Below are 10,465 nucleotides of genomic sequence, written 5' to 3' on the forward strand. Positions count from 1 at the left end.
GCTATCTCAAAAGATCAATACAGTACAATGCAATACAACACAACACAATGCAATACAAATAAAATAATCATGTGCTTAACTCCCATCCTATGTGATTCACAAAACAAAAACCCAAACCAGCAACCTCAGTGAGGTAGGTGGCATGGGTACTATGCCCAGAGAGTAAATGAGCTTGGCCAACATCGGGCAGCTGGAGGGTGGCAGAGCTGTCTGTGTCCTGGCCTCCTGGTTATTGCCCGAGAGCACTTCTGTCTATATCCACATAAAGCTCAAAAGGCAGGTTGACACACAATGATGAAGCCTCTTCATGGCAGGTTAAGTAATTTGGTTTTTATTCTATGGGGAAAAGAAGTTGATAATGTGCCCAACTTAGCAAAACGGAAAGAAAGTTAAGGGTCTACCCACAAATATCCAACAGTCGTCTTGACATTGATCTTGGACAAGGCTCTAGAGTAAGCTTTTTGAAGAATGGTTTGGAGTAACTGAGTATTTGGAAAAACTCTCCCAAGTAGAAGTTCAGCAAAAAGCCAGTTTGAATAACCCATTTCCTTCTCTGGCATGTGTACAGGAGAAGATTGTGGTTGGTGAGACCCCTGCTTCAGATACCACTCTGGAGAGAATGGACAATTACAGAATGGATGGTGGATTGGTTTACCTTCAATTTCAAAGTTGAAGGGGCAATTGGAACTCATCTACCTCTGTTCCATTGTTTACAAATAAAAGGAAATGAGAGGTTAAGTGACTTGCTAAAATTTATATCCTTCTTCTCCACCTCATCGTCATTATCATCAAATTAGCTTACACATATTGAGCATTTACTATTTATCTGGCATATTCTGAATGATGAACAATGTGTTGACTCATTAATCCTCACGGCTACCCTATAAAGTAACAGATTCAGTTACTTGCCAATATCATGAGGCTGTAAGCAATGGAACTGTGATTTGCACCCACAGAGGCTGGCCTGTGAATTCCAGGCCATGTAACTAGTAAGCAGCAGAGCCAAGTGTCCAAGGAATTCCAATGAATGGAATTTCTAATGATGTGTTCTAAGATGCTGTCTTTGCTATGTCTTTTTCAACATTTTTATCAATGAATTGGATGAGAAAGCAGTTCATCTGATTTTCAGAGGTGATGAAATGGAGGTAAGAGTAAGAAAAATACTGGACAAAAAGAAGCAGGATCCTAAAAGATCTGGGATGGTGAAATGAAGTTTTCATTTCAGAGGAATATAGGAAGTATTTCATGGAGGCCCTCCAATGGATTGCCCAAGAATGGAATGAAAAATATGTGTATGAAAGAGAACACAACTTGGGGGAGGTTTGAGCAAGTTCGTTCTACATGAATTAACATGCAGAGCTGCTCAGAAGCTAACGCAAGCAGGCAAGTGGCCCTTCTATATTCTTCATTTTTTGGTCTAGCTGGCTCTCAATTGATGCTTTGAGGCTCTGTGGGCCTTCACAGTGACAGCTTAGATCTTTCTCCCTCCTTTCCCACTCACTGTTTCTCTGTTCCCCATTTTAGCCTCTTCCCTCTGGCCTTTATTCTTGGTTTTTGTTCTGGGTTCTCCTAGCATTTGAGTCTTGATTTTTTTTTCTGTTGGGCTGTTTTGATTTACCCCTCTGCCTCACTCTGTCCTGTGCTGTGTCAGAAGAAAACATTTTATCCCTGTTCCATCCCCTCAGTGCTCAGCCCGTGATGCTGGCCCTTGGTGGGTATGTGGATAGCACCCCCATGCCCTTGCCAGCATACACACCACGAGAAAAAGATTTAGACCATACCCAGAGCATTGCATCCAAGTCGTGCCAATACCCCTCCTCACCATGAGGGTGTCATGTAAATTGAAGTACATTCTTAGAGGATAGGTTGAGCACTTAAGTCTAGTAGTGCTTGGTGAGACATGGAATGACTGGAACAGCCAAAAATCCCTACAGAAAGAGAGATTATGGGCACAACAGGTTCTAGCTCAGAATTTGCAGAAGATCCCACAGTGAAAGACCCCACAGGCTTGTTTCACACAGCTCCAGAGAGTAGCCCAGAACCTGCAGGGAGAAGTTGTGGGGAAAAGAGGCAGATTTCACCTCAATAAAATAACTGTTTCATGGTGAGGGCTACCTAGAGAAGGAATGGGAAATCACGGAGCTCCTGCCTATTGGAAGTGTTCAAGTATGGGCTGAGCTGTGACTGTGAGGAGAGCTGAACAACAGACCCAGACATCAAATGGGTGCTTGGGCTCTTTGATCTGTGGGTCAGCTCCACACTAGAGACCTTCTGCGTCAGGGAGGCCCCAGTGGTGATTCTGAACAGGTGGCATGATGACAGCGGTATGTAAAATGAACGCACCCCTCTAGCAGGACATCAGAGGATGACCTCCGTGCCTAACCAACACCTCCTCTCTACCTGAAAGTTTTCTGTGTGAGCCAGCTTGGCTCCCAGCTGCACTTGCCAAGTTCCCACTGTTAGCGCAGACACATGCTTCTGGCCACCAAAACAGGAGAGGCCCACCCCAGTTCTAAGGGCTGCTCTATTTTAGTTCCCCATAGCTGTAGACTGTCTCACACGTTTCTAATCTTGTGCTTCTGAAAGGGCTCTGCTCTCTCTGGGCCCCTACCACCACCCTCTTTCACAGATCAAATACCGAGAGCATGGGACAGATAGAAGCCAGAGCGAGAAAACGCACGTGAATAAAAACCCCGTTGATTTCTAAGGGGGCGAGGGAAGGAAAAGGCACCCAAGGAGTCTTCCATTCGCTGCCACCTCCCCCTCCCTCCTGACCTGCTCCCGGGCTGTCATACATCGATTGGCTTACTAGATAATACATCCTGCCACCCGGTAGGGACCTCTGGGGACCAGCCCCGAGCTGGAAGAGTCGCACGCAGCAGCCCAGCCCCGAGTTAATCAAACTAGCAACAGGACCTCAAGCGGCAGCGACGGCGGCGGCGGCGAGCGGAGCGGTGGCGGCTGCGGCGGCGGCGCATTATGCGTGATTACTGACAAGCGCCAGCTGCTGCCGCCACAGCCGGCTCCGACGCACTATGTGGACTCTCCGATCTAGAGGCAGATTCCTGACTAATCCCAGAGGGCTGGCCCAGCCTGCGCTCCCCGGGCTGCTCGCTAGCGATGACCACTCTTGTTAGCCCAAGTTGAAGCGAGCCCGGCGCTGCCTGGGAGCCGGGAGAGGCCGAGATATTTCGAAGACGCGCGAGAGAGGAACATGAACTGAAGAGTAAACATGTATGGGAATTATTCTCACTTCATGAAGTTTCCCGCAGGCTTCGGTGGTAAGTCTCTCACGCGGGCTGCGCTGTGCGGACCTGCGTGGACAGGGAGACCGAGGGGACACGGGGAACCGCGGGTGCCTGATTGGGACTGAATCCGGGGAGCACATATGTTTACATGCGCGTAGAATGTTTTCACAGGAGCGTGTGCGAGTGAGTGCAGGAGACAGAGCAGGGTCGGAGGGGAGGATATGCTTGCAGATCAGAATGAAGATACGGGGATATGCTAAGGAGAGCGTCTAAAGCAGTTTGCTGGAGAATGTGTCTGAGACAAAGATAGAATAGAGCATTGTTCCAGCCCACTGTGTTTGTGTGGGTGTGAGAAGTGGAAGAGGTAGAGGGAAATTACTATGATATCCTGTTACCCAACTTGTAATGAGAAAACAAAATGTGGTTTAAAAGGTTTTGCCTATACGAAGGGTTTCTGGGAGACTTTGCAACGAGGGCTTGGTGGTTGTGCTGAAAAGCGGTTTTCCCTAAAATTGGTTTTTGAAAAAGAAAACATAGTGCTTTAATTTGCTACAGTGTTTTTTCCTTTCTCTGTTTTCTTCCCTTTTGATTTGCTAATAGCCTCTTCTCTCCTCCCCTGCTGCTGCCCTGGTTCTCTTGCAAGGGTCGCTGCCAGTCACTTCCACTCTGGGGGGTCGAGATCTGGGGCTTGAGGGCGGGGCGGCGCGGCGGGCTGGGGTCTTAGAGAACTGGTAATTGAAGATCCAAGCTGCTGAGCCTGGCAGGGCAGCCCAGTCACACTTCTCGGAAGCTTCGGGAGACTGGGTCCGCGGGCTGTCTTAACGCCCAGACACATCCGTCCCAGGGATCCCTCCATTCAGCACAGCCGCCCAGCTCGGAATTAATGGAACCAACAGCTGACCGAGTAGCCTCTCTCTGGTCAGTTGGTGACACGTAGCTTATGTTCTTGGGAGCCAAGTGGGTATTCTGGCAGGCAAGACAAAGCAGAAATTCTGGTAAGGTCTTGAGAACTGAAAAGCCCCTTGCTCCCCTGACCTCCTCTGTGGACAGCTAGCTAATTCATCTGAAGGCTTGGGAGTAAAGCTCCCTACTTGGCTGGGCAGAAACTCTGGGAGGCATGGTGGAACTCTGCAAAGTGGAAGGGATCCCTACCCAGGAGGCGTTAGACCAGGGAGTTTGCTCATTCATTCTGGGTCCATTGGATAGTTTCTGTGAGTCAAGCATAGGGTTGGGCACTGGAGTGCAAATATGAATGGGACTCAGGCTCTGCCTTTTGGACTGGGGGCAGCCTTGTTAAACAGACACATTATAATATTGTGCCATGTGTGTAATATGGAAGGTGGAAGGTATGAGGAGGTCATGCTTAGACCCCCCTAGGGGTAGGGGGCCATGGAAATATTCCAGAGGTAATATTCAAGTTATTTGGATCAGTCTGATGATCCAGCGAGAGTGGCGGCCAACGCCGTGACCTGGGCATTTGACTTCCAGTTTATGGCTGTGCCCTGGGTCTGAAAATCCTCCCCAATTCCCATCTCAGGCCCATTCAGAGATGAGAATTGCCTTTTTTTCCCTTCATATTCTAGTTCATTTGTTAGAGAAACGTGTTTGTCTGCAGTCAGATTCTTGGGAACCCCAAAGTTTGTGAGATTATGGCTTCATTAATGCCAAAGAGGCTCTTGGAGATAGTTGGTGGTGGTGGGGGGCGGATAAGAGGGTGGTGAAGGTAGAAAGATTTAAGGAGAGAATTAAGGGAACAACCGAAGAAAGAAGTTCTGGTCTAAAATTCACTGGGGACTGCTTGCTGGGATCTTGGAATGCTAGCATACTAAGGGGACCTTAAAGAACGTCTTAGAGCTCCCATTTCATAGTCGGGTAAACTGAGGCCTAAAGGAGCGCAGGGCTAGTTCAAGTTTATGTGGGGCTGAGTTGCAGCTTGCTTACAGAAAAGCTTGTTTGGGTTGTTTTTTTTTTTTTTTTTTGAGACAGAGCCTCAAGCTGTCCCCCTGGGTAGAGTGCCGTGGCATACCTCACAGCAACATCCAACTCCTGGGCTCAAGCAAGTCTCCTGCCTCCACCTCTCAAGTAGCTGGGACCACAGGCGCCCGCCACAATGCCTGGCTATTTTTTGGTTGCAGCTGTCATTGTTGTTTGGCTGGCCTGGGCTGGATTCGAACCTGCCACCTTAGGTGTATGTGGCTGGCACCTTAGCCACTTGAGCCACAGACGCCGAGCCAAGCCTGTTGTTTTAATGATTTTCTTTTCTGCTGCACAGTGGAAGAAGAAGAGTTGTCTTGGACCACACATTAAATACACAAAAGAACGCTAATGAGCATCAGAAAACATCCATGCATACATACAGACTTCTCATGGTATTTGACACCATGGATAAACAAAGCAGTTCTCAAATAATCTGCATGGGCCTCCCACCCTGGGGCTCCCATGCAATTCGGATATAGTGAAAACAGTGTGGGTGGGGAGGGGATAGGGAGAGACAGTGTGCTGAGTTTGATTCCCAGTTTTTCATTTACTAGCTGTGTGACCTGAGGCAAGCTAGTTAACCTCTCTGAGCCTCCTTATCTTTCTCTCTAAATTGAGATTTATAATCTCATTCTTGAAGTGTTGTTGTGAGAATTAATGAGCTAGCGCATGAAAAAACAGCTGTTAAAGTATAGCCCCCATATATGGTACCTAACACAAGTTAATAGTTACATTCCCTCCCTTTTGCTTAGGTGCTAACATGCAAATTAATTCAAAACGCAGATATTACTGTAGAATAATGAATTAGGAGTCTGGGAGAATAAAAGTAAGTCCACACACACACACCCACATGTTTTGCAGGCTTAGACTTTCATAATTGTGGGGGCTTTGGTATTTCATGATTAGGCTTCAGATGGAAGGAAATGCAATGGTTTCTTTCCAGCCTCAGAAGGAAGAAAATAGTTCAGTAAGACATTGGGAACTGGAGGGGTTGTTTAAACGTCTCCCTCTCATGCTACTTTTTCTTGTCATTCCTGAGGGAGGAGAACAATTATCCTGTTTAGTTCTGCTGATGATTTCTATTTTGTTTGCCTGTACCAGTGAAGAGGCCTAAAAGTGAGCTGAAGGACTCCACCCCCTCTGCAGGGAGGTCTGTCTGAGAACTTGCAGTGAGTGGGGAGAAGGGAAGTGGGAGCACTGAGCAGCAGGCACGGGAAATCCAAGGATTAACGCAGTGGTCACCTGCAGCCTCTAACCACCTTTGTCCTTATGCAGCAAATTGTTCTGCATTTATTAAATGATTTGGTGTGTGAGCCCCTGCCCTTTTACATGTTGGCAAATACCACCACAGAGGGCTCCTGTGATTTGAGTGAGAATCACAAGGGAAGCAGTGTCACCCTTGGATTTTTGTCTAGGTGGCCATGCTTACCACATGTCAGGCACCATCTGATCAGCCAACAGAAGACTGGTCCAACTGGGTGAAGGGTAGTGACTACCTGGGTGGCAATGGCTGCCCACACAAAGACACCCACTCTGCCAGCTCCAGGCCCTGCCGTGCAACAGTGAGATCCTGCTCCTGGGCTTGCCAGCTGCTCACTTAGAGATGTGTTTTCCTGGGATGAGACAGTTGCTGCCTCTTAGAAGACTGCAAAACAAAGCTTGTAATCTCCTCATCCAATTGTGCAGTAATCCTCAGGGTGAGGAGGGGATCAGGGAGGAGAGGACCTCTCTCATCTCATTTAACAAGCACACTGACACTAATGCCAGCGACAACCCACCTGTGTCAACTCATTCACTCCGCACAATAGCCCTGTGAGTGGGTGCTGTTGCCATTGTTACCCTACTCCTCTCATGGACAAAGAAGCTGAGTCGTGGGGAGGTGAAATGACTTGTTTAAGGTCTCAGAGCTGGAAAATGGAACAGCTGAGGCCCACATACTTTCTCTGTGAAGCTAGAGTCAGCAGCACACCCCTGGGGGGGCGAGGGGACAGGGCACGGTCCTGGAGCCCCAAACCAGCCTTAGAAATTCAGGCCCAGCACTGATAGGTGGTTACAGATGTGGGCTAGCCAGTGAGGAGTAAACCACAGGATGGTTTAAGAATTGCAGAGGGGCAGCAGTGACCTCTGGAGCATTAAAAGGCAGCCTTTCCCAGGGACCTTCCTAATTGACCTTGACCGACCACCCCTGTCGAATAGTCCCCTTTTCACCTGAGGATGGCCGCAGAGGAAGAGTTGAGCTTGGGGTGCTCACGGATGTGTGTGTGCACGTCGTGTGCATGTGCAAGAACATATTTTCCCCGCCACAGATGTGTGGGCGGCTAACTGGAGCCTACCATGGTTGTAAGTGGTTTGGCTTTATGTAGGCAGGAGTAACTGTTTATGAGATTTAGGGAGGAACATAATTAGTATAAACTATTTTCTGAAACATTTACAATCCGAGAGATAGAGCACTGAAGAGCAGCAGGGGAGAAGTTGTGCAAAGAGCAATCTCAAGGCTCCACCTCTTCCTTCCCCTCCTGATGTAGCTTCTGGGCCTGCAGAGAATTTAGGCACCGGCACTGGGTGGCTGGCACGCGGGGGCTCTCAGAGGATCTGGTATTTTCTTCTCTTATTTGAAAGACGACCTAGAGGCCCAGGAATGGGGGTTTATTTTCTAGAATGCCTTGGGTTTGGTGGCTCTCATCACCCAGCCCTGACTCAGTAATCCTCACAAAAGAGCGACAGTACAGGTGGAGCATCCCTAATCTGAGAACTGGAAATCCAAACTGCTTCCAGATCCTGAACTTGTTGAGTGCCGACATGATGCTCAAAGGAAATGCTCATTGGAGCGTTTTGGACTTTGGATTTTCAGATTAGAGATGCCCAACTGATAAGCATAATGCAAATATTCCAAAATCCGAAACACTTCTGAACCTACACCTTTTGGATAAGGGACATTCAACCTGTGTTAACTCATTCATACCTATGACGCAGCTTGAAGGTTGGTGCTCTTATTATCCTACAGATGCAAAAACTGGGGAACAGAGAGAGCTAACACTATACGCAGCATTGGAATCTGGGGAAGAGTAGCCGAGCTGGGTTTTAATTCCAGCCCCATCAGGCACTGTACAGTACAACTCTGCTAATTATTACAGCAGTTACCCAGGTTGGCCCTTCTTGCCCCTTCCAAACTCAAGATTTTGACCGAACACCTTTCCAATGGGGAGTCGGGATACTCCTCATCCTGACTTCAGCCCCTTAGAATTCCAACCCCAGCTCTTGTTCCCTTCCTCAGGGCTTCCAGCCCAGCCAATCTTCCCTCTTCTCCTTCCACAGAAGAGCCATGGAGATACCGGAGATTAGCTAATATGCATTTCTTATATTTGAATTATTATCGGCATCTCCAAAAGCACTTTCACAGAAACCTCTGGGCCGCACCAGCAGCCTGAGATTGAACAGGAGGGTAATTTATACCCGTTTTACTGGTACAAAGCTCTGCATTTTAACAGATGTGGAAAACAAGATGTTAGACATTAAATTCCCAGCAAGTGGGGAGCAGAGGTAGAAGCCCCATCTTTCATTGAGAAGCCTTCTCTGCTACCAAAGCCCTTTCTGACTTTCTCAGTGGGGAAAATCTAGGAGCGTGTGGAGAGTAGGGAGCATATAGGAGAGGCCCTCCTGCCCATGGAGGCGCAGCCCCGAGGCCTCTCAGTGGGAATGCAGGACGAAAGGACTCAGTAGCTGCTGGGGAGGCCTCTGCATGCAGCCAGCCCCTGTTCGCACCAGCTGGCTGCCTTCTGAGCCACACTGGACAGTTCCACCTGGATTCCTGCAGCCCCCAGAGGAGGGTCTGATGAGCTGTTGAGGGTGGGGGCTGGGAGGTTGTTTGTCTACTGGTTGGAGGAGGGGGGAGGGGAGAGTGACATCCTTTCCTCTCTCTCCCTCCTCTCTCTCCCTTCCCCCTCTTCTTTCCCTCTCCCTCAACCCTGCCTCTTCCCCTAAAATCTGTAATGATGGAGGTAGTGAAAAGCAGGGAAAGATTGATAATCAGTCTCATTATCACCAGCATTATGTATAATTATAGCAAAACCTCACTCATTTGGATCAATTGAGAGAAAAATCAGTCTAAATTCGTGACAAGTTGGCAGATTACTTTTAAATTACAATTTTATTACTTCTAAGTAACACACGTGAATAGTTTGTGTTTCAAGTACCACAAGCTAATGGTTGCTAAGTGGGGATTTTATAAAACCTGCTTTAAAAGAGTCTTTGTAATTAACACCCCGTTAATATGCTAATGAAGCCCCTACTATGCTTTTCAAATTGCTTGAAAACAGATGTATCTTAAATAGGCTCAACACTTCTCCTACTATCTTATTTGCTTAACAAACCTTTCTTTTCTCACTATTATTTTGTGAATGAGCAAATACAAATTAGTTCATGACCTGATTTAGTCACCAGTCCAAATTAATTATGGCACAGATTAATGAGACCACATTATTTTTGTTTAGAAAACAGACTGTTAGGGCTTGAAGAATCACTTTATTTTAAAGAAGAGGAAATAATCTCAGAAAGGTTGAGAAACTTTCTTAAGGCCACACAGGACAAAAACAGCAGGTCTTCTGGCTCCTGGGTCCAGGCTTTTTTCCATTCACTTCATTATACCTTAGATTCATAAAACTGTTTATAAATATGTATGATTGTATTTCCATATGAATCATTGATTCAGTCAAAAATAATTTGTTGAGCACCTAGTATGTGCCAGGCCCTGTGCTAGGCACTACAGATATAGGGGTCCTTCCCAGAGGCCATTGTCTATTTTACACAAGCTTCAAGCTGACTCAGAGTAGTCTGTAAGGCAGGAATTATCCCCATTAGACAGATTAGGAAACTGAGGTTCAGAATGGCAAAGTGGCCCTTTCAAGCATTTGCTATGAATCACAATAGACCAAGAATCTGAGTCTAGCCTAACACAATTTCCATCAACCTTTCTAGATGTAATGAATGGCATTTTGCTTGCACACCACCTTTGCCACCCAAATTATAAACTTTGCTAGTACAGATGGATATTATGCCATCCCTAACAAATGAGAGGCACCAAGGGACCCTCCTAACAAGGAACAGCTGTCTGTCCCTGTAAGCCAATTCCTCATCCTGGTACGCCATGTACTGGTTATTCTACAAAGATAAATGCCGGTAAGTGTTTAGCAATATCTGCTGAGGGTGCCCCCAGTTCACCTCTTGTTCCTCATGTCTCTGAA

General features: G+C 47.3%; 1 protein-coding gene across 1 annotated transcript in view; it reads left to right on the forward strand.

Annotated features, from left to right (window-relative positions):
• Positions 1–2,781: 2,781 nt before the first annotated feature.
• Positions 2,782–10,465, forward strand: part of RXRG (retinoid X receptor gamma) — a 44,286-nt gene continuing 36,602 nt past the window's right edge. Inside the window, exon 1 of the mRNA XM_003785749.2 lies at positions 2,782–3,281. Within this exon, the coding sequence (XP_003785797.1) occupies positions 3,233–3,281 (49 nt within the window). The 5' untranslated portion in view covers positions 2,782–3,232. The remainder of the gene's footprint in view (positions 3,282–10,465) is intronic.

This window comes from Otolemur garnettii, unplaced genomic scaffold (genome assembly GCF_000181295.1).
Source record: "Otolemur garnettii isolate 467f Iridium unplaced genomic scaffold, OtoGar3 scaffold00016, whole genome shotgun sequence".
NCBI lineage: Eukaryota > Metazoa > Chordata > Mammalia > Primates > Galagidae > Otolemur > Otolemur garnettii.